A 24751-nucleotide genomic window follows, 5' to 3' on the forward strand; every position below is an offset into this window, starting at 1 on the left:
TCTTTCTGACTCTCTTCTCACTATTCCATGCTGCCCATTTAAAACTATATGCCACTCCCCACCCCCAAAGCTCTCAAAGTGTTGCAGCAAACTAATTTCATATATAAAATGGAAAAGTATTGGTGACACAGTTTGACTATCCCACATGGAGGATAACATGACAAACTATGTAGAAGAGATGCCAAGCTTTTTGACCCAAGCATGCAGGAGGAAGTTTTTGACAGAAGTTATAGAATAAGCTTCAAAACTGGGTCTTCTGTCATTAACAATGACGAAACTCCAAATATTATTAACTTTAATAAATGTTTATTTAATGTTTTAGTGAGAAGCTAGTAAGTTTTATCTAGTAAGTAATTTATCATTAGATGATAAAATTATTCAGCCAGAGCATCTCCCTATAATCTTGCAATTTAAGTGAATGAAAATAAATTTTGTTTTGAGGACACTGGAAGAAGTTACCACTCAAAAAGAAATCACAAAAAGTGACCACTAAGCAGCATGACATACAGGCAATCACCCTACTTTTTTCAGCTGGGCAAAACATTTCCATTTTTCAAGAAAGCAGAAGTGTTAGGATTTGTGGTAAAGCTTTAGTTTTTGAGCCCTCAGGGATTCTCCTCTGCTCAGGGTTTCCAGGGACCCTTAACAGAAAAATAGGGATTAAAACAAGAAGGTTTTACAGGATTTGTAATGCCCAGAAAAACCTGTGTGGATAGTTTCTCTGAATTGTAGAAACAGCCAATTTAGTACTTGTCAAACATAAAATACCCTATGACCAAAATAGCAAAAATAATAGTTCTCCCTTGCAGCACAACTTACTCAGCTTCTCTGGAAGCCTTCCTTTGCCATCGGCCTTTAAGCAGAATCTCACGTTAAAACTGTGGAGAAATGAAAACTATAAATCCTTCTACCCAGTGAAGAATTTTGACAAATTATTTTAAAAGTATATATATCTCACAAAGCTAATCCCTAATTTACATAGTAAAATTTAACTAACATCTTTATACTCAACCTGAAATTAATTTTAACATGTAAAATATTTCTAATCCAAATTCTTCCTATAGTCAGTTAAGTTCACTTTTTTTCTCATTTTATCCTTAGAAGAAACAGAATCTCATTAAAATCCCCTTAATAAAAGCATAGAGAATTCACAAAATGAGTAAATTTCCTGAGCACTACTACTACTACTACTACTACCACCACTACCACTACCACCACCACCACCACCATTATTATTAATGGCTAGTATTTATAAAATGTTTTAAGGTTTGCAAAGTGCCTCACAATTATTATCTCCTTATATCCTCACAATATCCTTGAAGGTAGGTGCTATTATTATGCCTATTTTATGTGTGAGTAAACTGAGGCAGACAGAGGTTAAATGACTTGCTCCAAGTTGCACAGACAGTAAATGTACAAGGCTGAATCAGAACTCAGGTTTCCCTAAGTCTCATATCCAGCACTCCATTAACTGACCACCTAGCTGCCCCATATGAAAAAGCATTAATCACTATTTTGAAGTCAGCTCTTGCCATAGAGAACAATGCCTGAGAGCTTTCTTCCTATAAGGCAGGGGTTCTTCATCTTTTTTGTCAGACTCCTTTGGCAGTTTGGTGAAATCTACTTACCTCTTAGAATAATGTTTATAAATGTTTTTAAAAATTTGGATTACAAAGAATACTAATTATACTGAAATCTCTACATGGACCACAAGTGAAGAACTCCTTCTATTTAGACTTCAAGAACAAATGGAAATTGAGGCCTAACATACAGCTGGTCCTAAAAACTCCTAGGTAACTGAGATCAAAAATGGTCTAACTCATTATCTTGTTATTTGCTCTGCTTCTGAACCATTGTGTGCTGAACCCTGAACCTCACTTCTTCCTAACCCTGCTTTTCATCATTAATCTGTTGCTTTTTGTTTTTTAACCTCATTTACACTTCAGACATTGTCTCCCATCTCTGCTCCCAATCCACTTCCTGATACTGGCTTCTTCATGCTGCAGTTATGCCCCCTCACTGTAGAAAAAACTACAAAGTGTTCTTCCCTCCCCAAATCAGGCATTTCCCTGAGCATAATGCCACCAACTCAGCCATAGCCCTTGACAGGCCCAGCTGTAGTAACACTACAAAAAGATTGTTTTGGTTTAACAAAGGGATTCATCAGAGGATCTTTTAAATAGCAAGTAACCCAAGAGCACTTAAATATATGCTTATTATCATCAGTTACTTGACAGGCTGATGAAAAACACTGTGCAGCTTCCTGGGGGTAGAGAGAAAGGCAAAGACACTTAAATGTGTTTGGAACCAATGCCAACTAAAGATCCCCAGAAATTAATATAAAGAAATTCTGAAATGATAATGTAAATTAATGAGGATGATGTGTGATTCTATTTAAAAAAACAAAATTTAGTTGCATAGAGCTCTTCACTGAAACTTTTATATAGGATAACACAGTAAAGTTGGTTTTTATTAAATATTTCTTTCTAATTTCAAATCATCTACCTTTTAATCATTTTCCAATTCAGGCCCTGGCTCTCTCCAATTTATATCGGAGACATTCAAACATATGAAGGCAACAAGAAAAAAAATTGGCTTTTGAGGAAAATCTAAGCATTGTGAGGAGTAAATGAGACAATAATTGTAAAGCGCTTAGCACAGTGACTGGAACATTAGTAAACACTATATCAATGTTACCTATTATTTATTTGAAGGAGAATAAAGAAGGTAAGAAGGGAAGATATATCTCCCAAGAAATACTAAGTGCTTCTTCAAAGATTTCATTTCAACCTAGGGTATTTAATTATTACTTAGCATGTTAAGCTGGAAAGGGAAGATGAATAATTCAAATGCACTAAACATTTAGAGGCCCTATATAAAAACAAAAATCAAATTTTATGGTTTTATTTCTTGTTCCCTCTATTTCTTTGATTTGGGCCTGTTATTTCATTAGTGTAAGAAACTCCAAGTTATAAAAATTCCATCCATTGATGCAGGTTAGAAACTTTGTGGAAACTTTTAGTCATAGAGATTTCCTGGGACACTGAAAGGTAAAGTAAATGGTCCCAGGTAACATGACTAGTATGTGCCTACCATTATTGTACGTGCCTATCACCCCAGCTACCAGGGAGACTATGGCTGGCAGATTTCTCAAGTTCAGAAGTTCTATGCCAAGGTGGGCAATGGTAATTAAATATCTGCACTGTTTGACAACAATATGGTGAGCCCCCAGGAGCAAGGGGCCACCAGTTTGCCTGAGGAGAGGCAAACCAGCCCAGATTGGAAATGGATCAAATCAAAGCTTCCATGTCGATTAGTAAGAAGATCAGGCCCATGAGTAACCTCTGTACCCTGCCTGGGTAGGATGGGGAGGCAAGACTTTAAAACAAACTAACAAAAAGCCTACATAGTTATTATATATTAGAAGTAAGGCTTGAACCCAGGTCTTTCTAAGCCTGGCACAATATAAATTATACTATCCTGCATCTCTTTCATGTATAACTGGGCAATTTAATAAAGTAACTTTTGGGTTGTTTAGTAATTCAAGAGCTTTGCTATTGTTTTCTTTGGAAATTATTTCTTTAGTTATAATATAGAGCTGAAATACAACCCTTTCATTAAAAGTATTTTATACTTACCCCCCTTTGTTCTTTCAATTAAGTATTTTTACTCATTTACCATTCCTATTGAATTAACTATTATGTTAATGCTTTTTATTAAACAAACATTCTTACCAGGAAACTTTGACATCTGTGCCAGGGAGTGGACAGGTCTTATTATCTTGATTTAGAATAGTGGGGTAAACTTCCAGGCCTGCATTTACAGTGATAACTGGCCTGGCTCTGTGGTGGTGATGGTTGTTTTTTAAGGAAAAAAGAAGAAAATAAGATAAATTGGGAGAAACTTTTAAATTCTAGCAGGTTAGATACACAGATACATGTAAATTATATTTCTTAAATGTGCTCAGTTCGGGGTGTCTTGTCTCCAAATAAAAGCCAGTTGGGATCTATAAACATCACTTTTTCCATAATACCCTAAATTAAGATCATCCCTCACAAACCAAAAAGACCAAATTTTACAATCCTAAATCTGGTTTGCTAGGCATGTGTAAACATAGGCCAAAAAAGATGTATTGTTATTAAGAAATACAAATGGAAAATGTTAGTAGAGCAGAAGAGATATAGAAAAGCTTTTCTGATGACATCTTAGGACATATGGAATTGATGAAGTACAGATGCATGAAAAATGTCCTAAATTACAAAAGGAAAAAATATAGTTATAAGACTTTAGAAATCATACTGTATGGCAAAAGGATAGGAACATGGATGATAGGAGTACTTAATTTCTCTAATAGGAATATTTATATTAGAACTACTTGAAATTTATTGCCTTGCCTTTTGCAGAAATTGTTTTTAATGCTACAGCCAAATACAAACATAAAACCAGAAGAAAATAAATGTAAAAATTTTGAAAATAAAACAGTGAAGGTCTGAACTGAATGACATTCTTTTAATGATCATAGTTTTACTTATTAAAAACACAAAAGAATGACTAACGCTTAGCTGCAATAAAATACTAGATATCAAGTATTACCATTTACTCGCTCAGGGTTCAGCTGAAGTTCATGTATTATTTGGTATTTAGTTACAAAATTATCAAATGATTCTGGATCATCCTCTAAAAGAGGCTCCAGAAGCCCTGCTCACCTATATAATACAGCTCGGTCCACACCAAAAGCACCTACAATTAAATCTACAAAAGAATAAAACCATGTTATTTATAAATTTTTACTAATTAAAAAGAAAAAAAAAATTTTCCTTAGCTCAAATTATTGTAAGATCATTTTAATTTATAGTGTTGTACAAGATTATTCATTTTCTATTCCTATATTTTTATGAAATAGGGGCTGTGAAATTCTCAGATTTTTCCCCCCAACAATAAGTCTTAACATTATATCTAGATGGGAAATGGGGAAAATGTAAAAGATTTAAATAAGTGACTGCAAAGTCTAAAATCCTAACCTACAGCTTGAATTTCTATTCTAAGGAGATAAAAATTACACATAGCTTTAATAAGATCCTATAGGGATTAAGAAATGGGGGGGGGGGGGGAGAGAAGTATAGATATCTTTGGTTTTCACCACATCAAAGACCTTAACCTGAAGTAAAAAAGAATAATAATAATGATCACCTCTATATAATCTCTTTCTAGGAACAAAACTTCTAAGGGAAGATTCTCTGCATGAGCTATGTTAGACCATATGTGCCCCTCACTCTGTGTACTAAAAAGGAAAATTAATTTCCAATTCAGTAGTTGCCTTACCAAAATCATGAGCTGTATAATTCAAATGGCACAACACATGTAAAATTTATTTTAAAAAAATCAAACTAAAGAAACACCAAAAAAAATGCCCCCCTCCCTCCATCCCTCTATAATTAAATGCATGAGAAGCAGCTAGGTCACACAATTGATACATTGGATTTGTTGTCAGGAAGACTTGAGTTCAAATCCAACCTCAAACATATATAATATTTGCAAAACACATTGCAAACTTTAAAAATGTTATATAAACAATAGCTATAACAACAATTAAACTTATTATTATTATTATTATTATTATTATTATTATTATATTGGTTGGTTGTTGTCCCTCGTTCTTGAAGAAGATCAAAATGACATCACTATGTTGGGGTCAAGGCACAGTGTGTCCGATTGGTGCTGATCAGACCAATATGAACTCAAAGGGCTCTACTACAGTTCAGGTAGAAATAGTCCATATTATTTTATCCAGAACAAAAAGGGGACATTTTACACGAAATTGCACATTTCTTTTATGTACAGCTTGCTTTTCCTTTCAAGGTTATAATAAAATCATTCTGTAGCTTTCAAAGCTGTCCTGATTTTCTGGCCTTCTCTCTGGCCTTCTTTCAGATCTTTTCTTGGCCTTTTTAAAAAGAAGATATCTCATAAAGCACCGGTCCTGAATTCAGAAGGACCTGAGTTCAAATCCAGTCTCAGACACTTGACACTTACTAGCTGTGTGACTCTGGGCAAGTCACTTAACCCTCACTGCTATTCATGCATGCATGCATGCATGCATAAATAAATGAATGAATGAACGAATGAATGAATGAATAGATAAATAAATAAAGAAGATATCACAGTGGCATTACATTTTTTCCTTCTTTTCTCTTTTCATGTATGTTATAGGGAGAATATACATGACTAAGCTAAATCTACTCTAATGTAATGAATTATGGCACAACATAAAGTTCTCCATTATATACATTTAGAAAAAAGGCATGCTCTTCTGCAATCCTGGGTAGGAAAAAACAAAGGTTGTATAGTTAATTAGAACTATATATGCATAATTTCATGTTTGTGTATGCATATACATAAAGATTTCTATGTAGATATATTTTATACATGTGTACATGTAAATGCACACACATATGTATGTATGTGTGTGTGTATGTATATAGATAACTTGATCTGCTTTCATAAAAATACATTTTTAGGATTGGAAAAGTCTTTGGAGGATATTCAGTGCAACCTCCTCACTTTGGAAGTATAGAAACTGAGGCCAAGAAAGATAAAATGATTTATTTGCCCAAAGACACTTAACTAGTTAGTAACAAAACTGAGGCTAGAACCCAGACATCCTGACTTTCAGGAATTTTTTCATACTACATCTTTCATTATTGCCCTTCACAAAAATCATATGGAAATCAGTTAAATGTAAGAGTTTTCTTATTTCATTTCTATTATAAACCAAGATAGCAAACATTGATTCTATAGCTGATTTAACAGAGATGTATACACTGTCTCTTTCATAAGAATGTCCACCTGGGTATCCATTTTGATCTATATCTGTGGCTCCTTTCAACGAGTACCCAAAGCTTGGTGGCATGGCCCGGGCAGCCCACTGTCCTTCTAGGATTTGAGATGGTGCTGAATTTAAGCCTGTGGCTCTTCCATTGTAGATATAAACAATCCCTCGTTTGTCTTCACCCCCATAGGGGGCAGCAATTGCAACATCTGTGAATAAAAAAGAAAGACTTCAGAAAGTCTGAGTTTCTGCAAGAAAAAGACTTATGGATTCCCATAAACCACTCCTGTAGATAAATGTAACATTAAAGTTGGAGTGGAGCATTGTTTATTCAAAGACAATGCTTCAGTTCAAATTGAAACAAACCAGATCCCTCAGGCGTAGTGTTGGTTTCTTAATAGTAGAGATCAGTCTGGCCCAGAAAAAGGTTTCAGCAGGATATACTTATGGAAACAAGATAGTTCTGTGGTACAGAGGTATTTTCCAGCTCTTGTAATTTGAAGCATCATAATATTTGCAATTAAAGCCTGACTTTGCTACCAGAAACTCTTTATCTTTGGAAGCAAGGAAGGCAGCAAGAAATGAGGCTGTCACAAGTGGCTTCCAAATTAAAGACTGAACCGAAAACCAAACCCCTTGGACAGGGACCCCCAAGTACCTGCCCTGGATGTTAGTGTATTCTCCCTCCTCAAATTATCATATACTTACTTTCTTCCATAGAATGTTAAGTTCTTTGAAGGCAAGATTTGTTTTTGTATCCTTTGCATCTAGCACAATGCCTTGCATATAGAAAGTGCTTAATAAATACTTATTTAATTGCATTGAATTGGACAGGTAGGTATACAACATGATCCTTTCTAATTCAATTTATGTACAAAATCAAGAAATGGCATTTATATCAGCTGGCTCCTGAAACTTTCCTGGGGTCATCATTATCCTTATTACCTTAATGTAGAAAGTATTTTAGCTTGTGTATTAACAATACACAACCTAGATCTGTTAATAAACTTGAACTCCTGGGTAGTCTGACCATCTTATCCATGTAATTAATGATATTTCTGTTTCTTAATTTCATTACAGACCAGATCAATATTAAAACAATGTGAGAGGTAAGTTTCTTAAAGCAAACAGCATTCCCTAGATTAATCTGCCTTACAAAAGCATAGTCTAAATAACACTGAATATCCAAGTCAAAGGGAGTCAGAGTTATATTTTCATTACTCACGTAATTAAAAACTAAATTAAAATGCACATCTTCAAGCTTGCCCACAAAACTGTGGTGTACTTAAGATTCCATCAGGTTTTATAGCATCTTCTTTCACATATATAATAGCAATTCAAGGTCAGGACCTCAGCATATTGCTAAACTTTTATCAGTTATAAGGAGAAGCCTATGATTCTTGCAGGAGTCATAGAACAAACAGATTAAAGGAGGAGGATTCCATTGCAGATCATTTCAAATAAAAAAGAGAACTTCAAATTCCTTAAGATGTTGCCTGGATTTTTAGGGGATTTCCCACTATCTTAATATGAAAGGTTTCTACTTGAAGCAATTTGTACTACAAATTTAACATTAAATACATTAAGAAATGTCATAATGGGTCAGACCAAACCATTCCAGTACTTCTAGCTCTAACAATGAGATTGAGAGATGTTCTGGGAGATCGTGATTCTTCTGGATAATGCTAACCTCCAAAGGTTAGGATGATGCTTCACAGATACCACCTTTCTTCAATATCCAATTTTTGTTTTGGTTTGGTTTGGTTTTTCGGGGCAATGAGGGTTAAGTGACTTGCCCAGGGTCACATGGCTAGTAACTGTCAAGTATCTAAGGTCACATTTGAACTCAGGTCCTCCTGAATCCAGGGCTGGTGCTTTATCCACTGCACCACCTAGCTGCCCCTTCAATATCCAATTTTTGACTTATCTAGTATAAAATCTAAAGCTTCACTGAATCTATATTGTTTTCTAATAATAAATTTATTAGCTATTGGTCCAAATAAGTACTTACCTCATTTGTCCAATAATTATCTCTTATAAGCTTCAGTAATAACTATACCCTTAAAATGGTTGTCATATACAGGAAGGTGATAAAGATAACTAGATATCAAATTTAGATTGGTTCTAGCATCTGAAGTTAGATAAACAAAAGTTCATATCCATCCTATCATTATTATATATATGTATCATATCTATCTTTCTCTTTTTTCTCTAATCTTGAGTTCTATTGCTCCTGCAGCTGCTATTAAGGCTCTCTTCACAGAAGAAACTCATCTATCTCCTTTATCCCTTTCTTGGGAATTCAGACTACAACTGCATACCATATTCTCATATATAAATGTTCTGCTTTTGTACAAAGATAGGAGACTGACTCCTGCTTTGTTTCTAGTGTCCTTCCTTAATATCCAAACTCCCTATCTATGCCATGTTTAGCAGCAGCAGATTGGTCTGATGTCTCCTAGTGCCAACCTGTATCTTGTCCTTGATACATTTTAGCAGTTCTTAGTCCATCATTTGATAAATTCAGTTTGGGTAAATGGTGTTAAAGTCACTCTCCACTGTTACAAGACTTACAAATTCCAAATGTTTTATCTTCCTTTACTCTGAATATTTTTAATGATGAGTTCTATTGGTTCCACTGTATTATTTCTCATGTCTGGTCTATGCAAATATTACCTTTAGTTTTTGCCAAACTTTCATGATAATGAAATCTCTGACATACTTTAGAGAGCAAAATTTACCACTAAATAGTTTTTTGCCTATTACTAATTTATTAGGATGGTTTTAAATATTAAATGCCAAATGACTTTCCATCAAAGTACAACACAATTGGGGAGGAAAGGGAAGGAAGATTCTTTTCCTTCCCCCAAGGTGTTTGAACTATGTGGAATGATTGTGGTGTTGGCTTCTTCAGGTTTTAAAATACAACAGTTTAGGGGGCAGCTAGGTGGCGCAGTGGATAGAGCACCGGCCCTGGAGTCAGGAGGACCTGAGTTCAAATCTGGCCTCAGACTTAACACTTATTAGCTGTGTGACCCTGGGCAAGTAACTAAATCCCCAATTGCCTCACTAAAAAAACCCAAAAACCCCAAAACAAAAAACACAATAGTTTGTAAATTTTATTTTTCTGGACATCAACAGATTATAGAGAGGAGTGGATGGATCAGTTCTTCATCAGGTTGCTACACAAGTTACTATTACTATTACGAAAAAAGTCTACTCCTTCCCCTTTGCTTTTTTATGAACGGATAGATATCCCTGAAATACTTTCTAAAGCAGAATTTTTTTTTGGGGGGGGGTCTTATTTTGTTTCAAAGTTACTGGTTTCTTACACATTGTCTCACCCTTGATATAGGAACAAAAATGCTATTAATGTGTTCAATATAATTCAGTTCACCAAAAATTTATTGTCTTATCTATAAAGAAATATGTTAAGTACTTGAGATATATAAAGTGAAACTGTTCCTAACCTCAAGTTGCTCACATTCCACGGGATGCCTTCCAATACATCCAGGGTAAAATGTTGCTCTTTATAATTGTTCAGTTGTGTTGTTATTCCCAACCCTTTGTGATCCTATTTGTGTTTTTCTTGACAAAGATAATGGGGTGGTTTGCCATTTCCCTCTCCAGTGGATCCAGTGGGTCCACCTGGTCAGGCAGAGGTTAAGTAACTTGCCCAGGGCCACACACCTAGGAAGTGTCTGAATTCAGATCTTCCTGATTCCAGGCCTAGTGCTCTATCCACTGAGCCTCCAGCTGTCTCCAACTACTGATGCATTCTCTGCATGGGGGAGTTGTGGTGGGGGGGAAATCAAAGAATTTTACCACATATTTTTGTTGAAGAGAAGAATTAAGAGAGTCATAATAACCATTTTTAAGTACTTGAAGAGTTTTCATATAGAGAAGAGAGTTAACTTGTTCTGTTTGGTTCTAGAGAATAGAGTCAAAAGCAATGAGTCTAAGTTGCAAAGAGACAAATGTTTTTATATCAGGGAAATGATCAGAAGATCATATATTTAAAGCTAGAGGGGGCGGCTAGGTGGCGCAGTGGATAGAGCACCGGCCCTGGAGTCAGGAGTACCCGAGTTCAAATCCGGCCTCAGACACTTAACACTTACTAGCTGTGTAACCTTGGGCAAGTCACTTAACCCCAATTGCCTCACTAAAAAAAAAAAGAAAAAAAAAGCTAGAAGGGACCTTAGAGATAATTCAGTCCAACTTTCTTATTTTAAAGATAAGGAAAATGAGGTGTAACTTGCTAGAGTCACACAAATAGTGTCTAAAGCAGGATTTGAATTTAGCTCTTCCCTACTATAAATCCAGTGCCCTATTATGTCACCTATTTGCTTAAAATTAAAGCTATCCCAAAGTGGAATGGACTGCCATAATAAGTGACGGATTCCCCATCCTTGGAGGTCTTCAACAGAGGCTGGATGGCCATTTTTTTGGATGTATAACAGGGACTCCATGAGCCCAGGCAATTTTACATTTTCTGCTAACTCAGCACAAGAGGGCACTGTAGCTTAACAGAATATATACACTGTTCTTTTTTACAAAGAACATTGATAATAAGTAGCATTAAGACTAACAAGAAATTCAACAAACTACAGTATAGAGTGCATGTCTACTGGTAGCAGCAATGATGTTACCAATGAATAAAACTGACAATACATTCCTTAAAAAAAAAAAAAGACAATTCAGTAGAGACTAATTTTTTTTTCAAGTGGAAAACTTACAAGAAGAAAGTAGTATTTTTTTTAGTCTAATATACTATATTATTCATTCAAGCTGAATTCTTCTTTTGAAAAGAACAGTGATGCATCAACTACCATATATAAAATTGTCATGACTCTATGGCTAAGCTTGCAAGTCAATAGTCAACAGTTTATACATGTTGTCTTACCATTGAAGCCATCCTGGTCAAGATCTCCCAGAGGGGCAATAGCACTGCCAAATCTGGCAAAAATCTCAAAGCCATTCAGCTTTATGATCTGAAAACCTCCGGAAGCTTGCTGTAGGCACATGGAGACCTGACCTACTTCCTGGAGTTTGCCATCAGACCCACGATCCATGAAGAGAGGGGCACCAATAAATACATCTGCATAACTGTAAAGAATAGAATTTTTCAACATTCATAAAGTCTTGCATGTACCTATCAACATGCAATTTCCTATCTGTCATTATCTTCTCTCTCCTTTTTGCATCTCCCACAACTTTACAGACACATTAAGTGATCTCTAAAGCAGGACTTCTTAAACTTTTTCCACTCATGACCCATTTTCACCAAGAAATTTTTATGCCACCCTGGGTATGTAGGTATATAAAATAAGTATACATAACCTTTTACTGTTGCCATATTATCATGACCCCCACATTCAGTTATGTGACCCCCATACAGGGTCATGGCCCACAGTTTAAGAAGCTTTGCTCTAGTGAAATCATTTCAGCATTGTGTCTACCTTCAAGTTTGTGTAGCATGTGCAAACCATTTGTACAATGAGTTCATACCTTGATATTAGAAAGATGAACAGAAAGCAAAAGATCTGTCTCCAATTAAGGTTACAAATTATGTGACCATCTTAAGCATTTTTAAGATGAAGTGTGTTTTAGCATGAGAGAAAAGTGTATACAGAAACAGAAAAGGCTAAAAAAAAATACTCTAAACCAGTTTATTTAGACTTAGTAAAGCTGTTGATAAACAATGAAAGAAACTGTTTTGGTAAACATCTTTTTTTTTTAAAGAAAAACTTACTCATCCCCATTAATGTCAGTGGCAGCTACAGAAAATCCAAAATATGCAGCCATCTGGATAACAAGATGAAAATGATATGTTAAAATTCCATCTAACTGGTTTATAAGATGCCATTTTTGTCTTTTATTTTTCAAACAGAAAAAAAATGTTTTCACATGTCTTCAAATCTTCAAAATATTTATGTTCCCCCTCCATTACTAACGTCCTTTATGAAAATAAGGTACATATTTGCTTTCTTTAACACTGTGATAGTAAGAACATGAGAATCCTAAATAAACTTCATTCAAATGATTCTTTCTGCCATTTGCCACAAGGTCCTACTATCAAGAACTGTCATTTAACTACATCTAATGGTGGATTTCCTTCCTATCTTGCATTCTTTCACATTACTCATACACTCAAATATACTTCTTTTTATCTGAATTCTGGAAGCCAATATTTCTCATACAGAAATAAACATATTAAAAAGTGACAATTGCCATTTATTGAAAAATTAGAAAGTGAATAAAAAGGATTTTCAATTGCTATTTTTAAAAAAATGGTCTTTTGGGGGTAGCTGGATGGCGAAGTAGATAAAGCACTGGCCTTGGTTTCAGGAGGACCTGAGTTCAAATCCGACCTAAGACACTTGATTCTTACTAGCTGTGTGACCCTAGGCAAGTCACTTAACCCCCATTGCCCCACAAAAAAATATATAATATAATAATAATAATAAAATAATTTTTAAATTGTCTTTTGAAGAGAAAGGTAGAAATTTCATTTCTCCTTATCAATCACTTTGCTGATTTATTTTATATTTATATCCCACAAACATAACTAGACTCAATCTTTTATCCAGTGATATTCTCCTCCAAATCTACAAAAGGGAGCTATTAATTCCAGATCCCATTTAGATTGTTATAAAGTTATTATCAACAGCATTTAGTACAATTTCATTTTCAGTGATTAGGAATGTATTTATCTAATCTAAAAATTATTGCTGCTTTAATGACAATTAATAATTTAATGATAAATGATGACCTCTTTCTATATATTCTTTATGATTTTTTGATACTGTTATATTTTAGTTCTCCTTCTCCTATCTGTCTCAACTCTCCTTCATAGTCTCCTTTGCTGGATCTTTATCAACATCATGCCTACTAGCTATAGGTATTATAGGGACTCTGTCCAGGGCCCTCTCCTATTTTACCCATTTGTTACATCTTTGGTGAGTTCATCAGGTGATAGGAGTTCAATTATCATCTTTATGCCAATGCTTTTATAATCTGGCCATACTGATTAATTTGCTGTTCTTTGCATTTAATACTCCATTTTTCATTTCCTTATCTCTGTACTGAATGTCCTCTAGTCATGAAATTCTCTGCCCACTCACTTCTTAGAATCCTTGACTTCCTTCAAAATTGGGCTCATATACCTTCTTTCTGGAGAAGGTCCTAGTCTAAGGTTCCCTTCTATCTACTGCATATGTATCTTTTATTTACCTAATATGTTATATGTTGCCTCCCTCATTAAAATTTAAGCTCCTAAGGGTCAAGGAACATTTTTGCCTTTCTTTATATTACCAATATTTAAACAATGTTGGGGCACATAGTAAGCCCTTAATGTGTGATGATTGATTCTTTGATAAAGGTTAAATAATTTATTCTTAAATTATTCTAATAGCTATTGATTAAACTTTTTGTTTTATTATTTTGCTATTCTTTTCTTTAAAAATTATTTAATTTGCTAATTCTGTATATAATAGAGACTACTTTAAAATGTCATATGGGAAGGGAAAATTTGGTACTTTAAATTTACTTTTTTTTTTTTTTTGCAGGGCAATTGGGGTTAAGTGACTTGCCTAGGGTCACATGGCTAATAAGTGTTAAGTGTCTGAGGCCGGATTTGAACTCAGGTCCTCCTGACTCCAGGGCCAGTACTCTATCCACTGCCCCACTTAGCTGCCCCCTTTAAATTTACTTTTGATTGAAGTAAAAAGTTTTGTTTTGAACAATAAGCAAAACAAAGTTTATATAAATTGCCCAGTGAGCAAATATGTACATACCATGCTGTTCTGGGAACCATATCAAACTATATTAAAAGACATATATCAAAGCTTAAAAACTTTTCTATATATCAAGAATATTTTTACTATTCTGATATTAAAAAATAAAAGAAGGCCTTAACTGCCAAATTTTTATTATATCCTCATTATAAAAGTTGGAAACATGCATTTTTACTCTGTATTTATATATGTGTGTAACTATAATATATATATATTATGTACACATATAAACATATTTATAGTTCATTTAATTTATATATATATGTATATATAGAGAGAGAATATTAATCAATCTTAAGAGGCTTACCTGTTCTCCAGTAAAATTATACAAAGAAGACATATTTTTTCCATCATAAATATAAACCTGTTTAGGATAAATGAAATTTCATAAAAATATGGTAAAATATGAGATGATGTAACCTCTATGAAGGACAGAGTTTTATTTTCCTACCATTCCCAATGTCCTTGCAGCTCTTGGGACTCCAGAAACAAAGTCTGAAAAAACATAATGACTGTAATTACTGAGATGAATAGAATTAATTTTATGGTTAGCAGGAATCTGAATACTAGGAAATATTTTATTTTGTTCTATTTTTTATTTAACAGAAACAGAAAACTGAAATTGTTATCTTGATTTCTTGCTGTAGTTAAGGATTCATTTTCAAAGTAATACCAGGGATAAGTAAAGCCCACAACCAAATATTTCTAAAACTCTTGAAAATAACCAGTGCTTGGCGCAGTGGATAAAGCACCGGCCCTGGATTCAGGAGGACCTGAGTTCAAATCCGGCCTGGGACACTTAACACTTACTAGCTGTGTGACCCTGGGCAAGTCACTTAACCCCAATTGCCTCACTTTAAAAAAAAAAAAAAGAAAAGAACCAGTGCATACTACAGAAAATATATCTCTGTCTTCAAAATATCTAATTGAAGAGACAACATAGAAAATAAAACATATAAGAATAACTAATGCAAAGAATAAGGAGAAAACTGTGTAGAGAAATGCTGAGAAGACAGTATTCCAGATTGGTTTGGTTCATAATTCAAGGCAATGCAGAGAAGACTGATGGGGATTAGGAGGCAAAGTTTGGGAGAAAGAAAAGGGGTTTACAAATGAGGGAAGTGGTATATGTAAAAGGTGTGTACGGGGGCGGGAGGCAGGGATTAAAAATTATTGAATAATGTTAAGAAAGTTAGACTACAAGAGATGAATGTGCAGGGAAATGGCTAACATTATGGAAAGGCCCAAAATAGCTAGCTGATTCAAATATAAGACTGCCAGATTTCAGTGGAGCTTTGTTAGATGAACAGAGTGACCGCCATGCAGGAAAGTGTCACCAGTTGTATTTAAGGAGGAAGCTAGAAACTTCCATTAGGATGGCAAACCTTTCATCTTTCAGGCACTTTGTAGTTTATAGAGTGAAAGTATGACCCACTTCAATTGTAGGGATTCACTGTCTGGGTTTTCCCAGGAGAAGAAACCTCTCTGAACTAGATGTATGTCCATGTTGGTTCCTGAATTCTATAAGCTGAAAGAAAACAGTCAGGGGAGAACACATCCACCTATCTCTTCCCCAAGTGTTTGCTATTGTATACCAGAGAATAGTGCCATTACTACATGGCAAGGGATGTCTGTTCTAGTGAGGTCTTCACCTGCAACAGGAAGGCCTTTCAGAATCAGTTTTGGTGTACTCTGATATATTACTTGTTTGGAAATGGTACCCATGACTCAAAGATCAAGTTTTGAGAGTCTAAATAAAACAATACGGTGTTGTTTTTTTTTGGGGGGGGGAGGTGCACACATTCGTGCACACATACATGCGTACTCACACGTTTTTCTATCTATCTGTTAGGGATATAAGATTGTTAAATATAGCTTGAAATGTTAAGCAAAGCAATTTATATTTAAGGTGCTAGACAATGGGTGCCACTGTAAATTCTAAGAAGTATAGTAACAGATTAAGTGATGGCATTAATCCTACATCACTTGAGCCTAAATAGAGATGAGAATTATAGTGTTGAGGGTGCACTAGTGAAAAATAAACCTAGACTACATTTCTAAAAGTATAGAATTATTCTCAATATACTAAAATGTACATTCTTGTGTTGTTTTATTCCATAAACATGATGTTTCTAAACCTATTTTCGCCACTGCAATCTTTATTCATCATGAACCCTGAATACTTGAAGACTTTAACCATTTTTTTTTAAGAAAAAATATCATACCTTCTATGCCATCATCATTGAAGTCCCCAACAGCCACTGAGTAACCTAAACAGAAAACCAAAAGAAAAAAAAACTATAAGATTTTCTGGAATTTTGATATGTTTTTAAAATTCTGTAATTCCACTAATACTTTAATGTTATTATGATCAGAATAGCAAAATGCACATATTTGATATTGTGAAGCTTAAAAATTCTAACTGTGATGTCTAAAAATCTAATGAGTGGTCACCTTAAATTAGAAACATATAACACCAATCTTTGAACATTAAGTATTCATTAAAGTATATTAGGGGTTAGTAAAGAGAACACGTGAAGAAAGAAAGAAAAGACCCTAGCTCCCAGCTGCTTCTCTCATCACCTTCAGTGGAAAGACCTTCTCCCCCTTTTCTCGAGCAGAAGCCCTCTGCGGGCCTGCCCAGGTGCAGCCCCTACACACACAGCTCTAAGCTAATTGGCTGGTAGCAGTGATTGACATGGCTTATGGGCATTTCTATGAAGAGATGTAACTGTTCGGATGCTAATCATATGCTTTTTCCTCAGGGTGGAGCTCTGATTCTCACACTATATATGCATAAGAAACATGATTTTGAATAAGAGCCACTGCACTAAATACTTCAATATCCTATTAGAACAGCTATCATATCTATCAGAACAATATGTTGATGGGCTACCTTAACTTTATACAGCTTAAGCTACAAGCAAGAACAAATTTGTAGTGACTTATCCTGATAGAGGAAAGGGAATCATTGAATCAAATTTTCCCTACCCAGTAAATTACTGGTTTTATGTTTTCATGTTCATATGTAGCTTTTTAAGGATGGAAATTACAAGAGATAATGATTCTATGTGGTATGCTCCAACTCAAAATAAAAATTCTCCAGTTTTTAAAGGGGAAAATATTTTAATCAAAGGAAATAATAGGCAAACACTAACTTTGCATGGAATGAAAATTCTTTATTGCATTATTGGTGTAAAAATGCAATTTGCTGAAATGTACTAAGGACTAAAAGGTTATAAAGTATAATATATCACACATGGTGTTTAAAAAATTCATATTGGATGTCATTTCTAAATATTCCAAGATTTCATATGGAAAAACAAAGCAAAATTCTGTCTTCTTATTGCATAGTGTCTGGCACATAGTAGGCTCTTGATAAATGTTTACTGATTATTGATTGCTTGGTTAATATTTTAAATAATAATAATAATAGCTAGCAATTGAAAAGCACCAAAAGAGTACTTTACAAATATTATCTCATTTAATCCTTACAAAAACCCTGGGAAATAGATGCTATTATTCTCCCATTTTGCAGAAGAAGAAATGGAGGCAGAGAAAAGTTAAAAGGCTTAATTAGGGTCATATGGCCTCTAAGTATCAGAAGTCAAATTTGAAGTCAAGTCTTCGTGACTCCAGGTCCAATGTTCTATCCACTATGCCATTTAGCTATCTCTATTGCAGTCATTAAGGGTTTGTTTCTACCAAAGGGCATTAACTACTTTAAAAGAATAAATCTTGGGGCAGCTAGGTGGTGCAGTGGATAAAGCACCAGCCCTGGATTCAGAAGGATCTGAGTTCAAAACCGGTCTCCGACACTTGACATTAGTTGTGTGACCCTGGGCAAGTCACTTAACCCCAACTGCCTCACCAAAAAAAAAAAAAAAAAAAGAATAAATTTCCTCCGGTCTCATCAGGACTCTAACAAATGTGTGTGTTGTGTGTGTGTTTGTGTGTACACACACTCAGGACTTCTAACTCTACACTGAATGCTCTTTGCAGTACACTATGGTCCTCAGTGCTCAAAAAACAACTTTCATAAATATATTAATGGTAATAAGTCATATTTATGTTGTACCCTAAAGTCATAAAGTAATTATAGGTAGAACAAGTAATGCCATCGCCCTGGCTCTGATACTTACTGGCCACTGCTTACATCATCTTACTTAAATCACCTAAGTCTCCATGAGCTTCAGGTTATATATCTATTTTTTTTAAAAAATGAGGATTGAATTCGATCATCACTAAAGTTCATTCCAGCTCTAGATCCTACGATCCTTATTTTACACATGAGAAAAATGGAATTCAGATGACTTAAGTGACATAAAGGAGAGGGCAGCATCTTATTGTAGAGAGGCCACTGGACTTGAAGCCAGTTAAGATGAGGTTAAAATCCCACCTCAGACACTTACTAGCTATTAAGTACCTTAATCTTTCTGTGCCTTAGTTTCCCTTAGTGGAGGTTGGACTTGATGGCATATAAAGTTCCTTCTAGGTCTAAATCTATGATCTTATGACTTGCCCGTGGCCAAACAGAGTCATGGTTAGAATTTAAATTCAGTTTTCTCCTTTCTCCAAGTCCAAGGCTCTCTCCATTTTGCTATCCCTCAGCTCAATAGGAAAAAAAAAAAAAACACTGTATATTGTATACAGCATTAATAAAATACCTAGAAAAGAGTGAAGTGATTTGATGTTTTGTTTTGTTTTTTCAGATAGATTGTATATTTAGAATACTTACCTAAGTAGCTGTCATCAAAAACAGCCTGAGCTGTCCGAGTTGCTAACTGGTTATTATATTTGATGCTGTATACATGAGGGTCATATTTAGATACAATTTCTGCCACTTGATCAGAAATGAGTTGACCTGGGGGGGGAAAAAAAACCAACACATTTTGACTTTCCAATAAAGCCTAAAATCAAAGGAGGGAGGAGGGTTTCCTGTTTGGTTTTTTAATGTCATTCATCATTAGATGCTAGTTTGTAATATTACATGGAATCCCTAAGCAAGAATTCAACTATTCAACTGCTTAATTATACAAATGAAAAACAAACTTGAAAAAGTATGAAGACAGGTTTCATGGTTATCTCTTCACCCATTCACATTTATTTCTTATTCCACCTACCAATGCCTAAGAAGCTCCATGAAGATAAAATAGGCATTTAAGGAAGTACATGGACTTGTTCAGCTTCAGAATGACACTGGCATTTAAGGAAAGGGACCTGAAATTCTTCAGGCTATTCCTCTTATAACTGCAATCAAGACCTTAAAAAAAAAAAAGACCCTAACATTTTGTTGTTGTTGGGTGGGAGAGAATTTTCCATAATGCCAATCAATTCAAATAAGTTCTTTCACTAATTGATTTATTCTGGGCAGTGTGGTTACATAAATGGCCTCAAAATGCAGTGGAAGGGGCAGCTAGGTGGCACAGTGGATAGAGCACTGGCCCTGGAGTCAGGAGTACCTGAGTTCAAATCCGGCCTCAGACACTTAACACTTACTAGCTGTGTGACCCTGGGCAAGTCACTTAACCCCAATTGCCTCACTTTAAAAAAATGCAGTAGAAACATTAATTTTCTTGTCTCTATATCGTTGACTCTAAGTCAGACCCAAATCAAATCCATATGACTACAAACAAATCAGACCAGACCAAAAAAACAGGTATCTGAGTCACTATAGTCAGGACCTAGAAACACCAGTAATTTCTTCACTTGTTCAATGTTAAAGAGAGAGTTCTACAATTCAGAAAGATTAAATTTTTTGTGTTTGTCTAATTTGCTCAAGTCACATAGCCATAACATATAACATAGGCAAAACAATGAGGTAAAACACAGTAAACATTATCACCAATTTCATTTATCAACATTTTATTATCCCATCTTCTATAGGAAGCCTTTCCCAAACTCTCTTAGTTCTAGTAACTTCCATCTGTTAATTATTTCCTTTTTATCCTGTATATACTTTGTTTCTACTTATTTGTTTGCTTATTGTCTCCTCCATTAGAAGAATGTGAGGTGCCTGAGAGCAGGGACTGTCTTTTGTTTCTTTTTTTTATCCCCAACACTTAGCACCAGTGCCTAGTGCATGGTGGGTACTCAATAAATGTTTACTGACTGATTTTCATTGCAGAACCCAAATCTTAAGTCTTGTATATTTTACTACCATGTCTAGAATTAAATCTGGGTTGTTTATTTTTTGAAGCACCAGTGATTTTTACTTTACCAAAGTATTCTCTCATTCATAGAATGAGTCATTGTAATTATTATTAAATCCTAGCCTCCATGTTATTCACACTGCTGTTGCTAACAATAATAAAAAACTTCATTGAACATTACATCAACAGTTGAAAAATCTTTTTTAGAGTCCTTAGCATAGTTCAAATTTATAGTGGACAGAAATGCATCTATAGACATCAATTAAATATTCACATTTTATTTACAAAACTTTAAACAATAACTCATCTAGATCAATTTATTAAACATACCACAAGTCATGTCACAAAAAAAGAGAAGGGTTTATTCACAACTGATGGGTAAACTCAAAATCTATCTTCCTGACAGTGTTTTGGCTCACAGGCATACCCATGTGATGTTTCCTCCTCTCCCACAGCATGCCAGTCTGTTCATGTAGGTAGGCAGTGAATGGGGGTGGGGAAGAAGGGGAAAAAGGGAATGAATGTTTTTTAGATTCCCATGTGGAAAGCTAAGAGATTTTGCACATTCTACTACTCTGCTTTTAAAACTGTCAAATTTAGTTCTATATTTTAGTAAATTGTTTCATTTACCCTTTAGATGAAATATAAAGAATTTATAAAAATTCAAATCAAAATATGTTAGTGCAGTTGATATTCTCTCCTAACACCCTCCTATTTCCTGATTTGGATCTTTAATTCTTTTTTTCCCCATCCATCTTCCTCATCCTTTTTTCCTTATTTATTCCCTATTTTCCTATTTTCCTTCAACTAATCTATTCTTTATTCCCCTTTACCTATACAAAGCCTGAACTTATGACTGTCACTAAGACAAATCTCTTACGGCTAGCAAAAAAGTGGGGTAGAGATGGATTGTGGTACAGAGTATTATTTACAGATTAAACAAATGAAATTAGCAGGCTGGAGAGTCTCCTAGAAGCATTACAAGCAGCTTCTACCTGCTACTCACTTCTCAACATGAATATGAAGATACTACTTGGAAATCTCAAAGCTATTTTTTTGGAAACATATAATTCCATTCAACAGATGAAAAACAGTCATTTGCTCTAAATACAGAAAGAACAGTCTCTCTTGGTCCTCCAAAGGGAAAAGAACACACGGGGGGGGGGGGGGGAATGGCTGTATGCATGCATATATGTGTATGTTCATTTGCAATAAATTACTTATCTTACAATATTGTTCATATTATTGATCTGTTTGGCAGGGTGTTGTGCTGGAGACAGCTCTAAAACTTTCGGTATGAACCTTTACACCCCTAAAGTCAACAAATGCTACAAATCAGGGCTTGATTTATTGTTTTGTTAATTTCTAGATGTAAAAAAGTAATAGAGGAAGTGGTAATAATGGAGATTACATTTTAAAACCCTGCCTTGCATTTTCTGGAGAACTAATTGGTCAACATTTACCTGCATACCCCTGGATAAATGCCACCACAAACAGGAAAACCTCAAGGGTAATGATCTGAGAATCTGTTCTAGATATCTTGAATTTGAATCTCTTAGATCTACAATCTAACAACATATGCCTTTTACCTAAAGATCATCTCTGTTTAATTTGATCAGTCTAATCCAAAACTTTCTCAACAATTCCAAGCTATGTCTTTCTTTTGTTTCTTTCTTTCTTTCTTTTTTATTGGGGGGGGGGTGACAGGGCAGGGCAATGAGGGTTAAGTGACTTGCCCAGGGTCACACAGCTATTAAGTGTCAAGTGTCTGAGACCAGATTTGAACTCAGGTCCTCCCGAATCCAGGAACGGTACTTTAGCCACTGTGCCACCTAGCTGCCCCAAGGTGTCTCTTAACAAATGTAAGCTATGTAAAGAAAAAGAATCTAATACTTTATAACCACATGAAGGCACTAAGAATTACACAAAATCAGAATGCTGGCAACCACCCCTAGTTTCTTTTTCTTTTCTCTTTTTTTTGGTGGGGCAATGGGGGTTAAGTGACTTGCCCAGGGTCACACAGCTAGTAAGTGTCAAGTGTCTGAGACCAGATTTGAACTCAGGTCCTCCTGAATCCAGGGCCAGTGCTTTATCCACTGTGCCACCTAGCTGCCCCAAGGTGTCTCTTAACAAATGTAAGCTATGTAAAGAAAAAGAATCTAATACTTTATAACCATATGAAGGCACTAAGAATTACACAAAATCAGAATGCTGGCAACCACCCCTAGTTTCTTTTTCTTTTCTCTTTTTTTTGGTGGGGCAATGGGGGTTAAGTGACTTGCCCAGGGTCACACAGCTAGTAAGTGTCAAGTGTCTGAGGTCGTATTTGAACTCAGGTCCTCCTGAATCCAGGGCCAGTGCTTTATCCACTGTGCCACCTAGCTGCCCCCCCTCCCGGTTTCTTTAAAAGAAATGTTTGCTCTTTATCTAGTGTATAATTTATCTCTATAAGTTACTCTTTCCTAACATCTCATGCAGAGAAAGCCACTGATAACTTAAAAAAAAAAATACAACTGATCTTAGTATGACCGAAATCTAGAATCTGGATAATTTTCTATGATGACAGTTTCTGATTCTTCCAAATACTGACAAAACTAGGATGTTAAGGTCCCCATGAATCATACAGAATACTGATTTTTATAAGCAAAAGACAAAACTGGCAAAAAAAACTGGCAAAAATGAAATTGGAAAATAAATAACTACTCATTTTATTTTTTTAAACCATTCATTTTATATGGATTCTTTTTCCATTTTGTTTCATGGCCAATGGTAAAAGCTATAGATTATTTAAATAGTATTTTTAAAAAAAGAAACCACACAGGCTCATCTAATTATGAAATGGCTAAAAGGACTTTGGTAATTAATATAAAGGAATAGGGCAGCTCTGTAAAGAACAATGAATAGAAAGAATTTCCAAAGAGGCATGGGAAAACTCACATGAACTGATACATAGTAAAATAAGGAGTACCAAGAAAATAATGATTGAAACATAATGTAAATGAAAAGAATACTAAACACTGTAATTAAAGTGACCTAGCTTGGCCTCAAATAAAGAACTTAAAAATAAACTCCTACCCTTCTCCCTTCTTTGCAATGTGGATGGACTATGGGAGTTGAACATTGTATATACCATCAGTGTGTTGGTTAGTTTTGTTGAACTATTACCCCACCACCACCATTCTTCCCCATCCCAAGCCCCTATTTTTCTATTTCTTATTTGCTAATAGCAAGTAGGGTATGTTGGAGGTGGGTAATATTCACATGGAAAGGTGATATAAAAATAAAAGATATCAATGATGATTTTAAGAGGCCATCCTGAACAGTTCAAAACAGCAGATACCTCTCATGTATGTTGTGTCTCTTCCCCAATGAACACCACATTTGATTTCAGTGATTAGCAAATAGAATTTTCATTTAAAGGAGCTATTCCTTTATTTAAAATATTTTAAACCCAAATATTCAAATTCACAAATTAAATACACTTAATCATATAGCAACATATTATATTTCACCAAAAAATTAAAGCCATTTAAATTAAGTATCTTTTAAAAAGTTAAATTTTAATCTTTGAGCAACTCTATAACAGTATCATCTGTATTTACTTAGTTATAACATGTATCAGCTATATAAAAAAAGACACATCATAAATTCTCTCAAATTACATATACTTTCTTTTTCACCTTTCAAAAGTAAGGAATAGTGTTGAGTCACAAAAACAGTATTTCTCAATTCTTCTCAAAGTTAATTTGGAAATTCATATTTTTGAAACAAATTAAGTTAACAAAAGTCAGTATTAGGTATTGAATAATTTTATTAACCTACCTTGCCAATAAAAACTACCAGGACCTCCCAGAAGTACTCTGTCTGCCTGGAGAAAAATGATGAAGAAAAAAATATTCTTTTAAAAATACAAGTTTTAAATTAAAATAATAAATATTGGGTAAATTAAAGTAATTTTTAAATTAAAATTCATT

General features: G+C 34.7%; 1 protein-coding gene across 2 annotated transcripts in view; it reads right to left on the reverse strand.

Moving 5' to 3' along the window:
• The window catches only part of ITGAV (integrin subunit alpha V), a 115800-nt gene that overhangs the window by 17699 nt on the left and 73350 nt on the right, over nt 1–24751 (reverse strand). For both annotated transcript variants that reach the window (XM_043992982.1, XM_043992981.1), the window contains exons 6-16: nt 24600–24645; nt 19364–19489; nt 16851–16895; nt 15077–15120; nt 14933–14989; nt 12582–12634; nt 11733–11935; nt 6847–7038; nt 4707–4752; nt 3735–3842; nt 820–878 (exon numbers count right to left, since the gene is read on the reverse strand). In XM_043992982.1, coding sequence (XP_043848917.1) covers nt 820–878; nt 3735–3842; nt 4707–4752; nt 6847–7038; nt 11733–11935; nt 12582–12634; nt 14933–14989; nt 15077–15120; nt 16851–16895; nt 19364–19489; nt 24600–24645 — 979 coding nt within the window. The remainder of the gene's footprint in view (nt 1–819; nt 879–3734; nt 3843–4706; nt 4753–6846; nt 7039–11732; nt 11936–12581; nt 12635–14932; nt 14990–15076; nt 15121–16850; nt 16896–19363; nt 19490–24599; nt 24646–24751) is intronic.

Source organism: Dromiciops gliroides, chromosome 3 (assembly GCF_019393635.1).
Source record: "Dromiciops gliroides isolate mDroGli1 chromosome 3, mDroGli1.pri, whole genome shotgun sequence".
Classification (NCBI taxonomy): domain Eukaryota; kingdom Metazoa; phylum Chordata; class Mammalia; order Microbiotheria; family Microbiotheriidae; genus Dromiciops; species Dromiciops gliroides.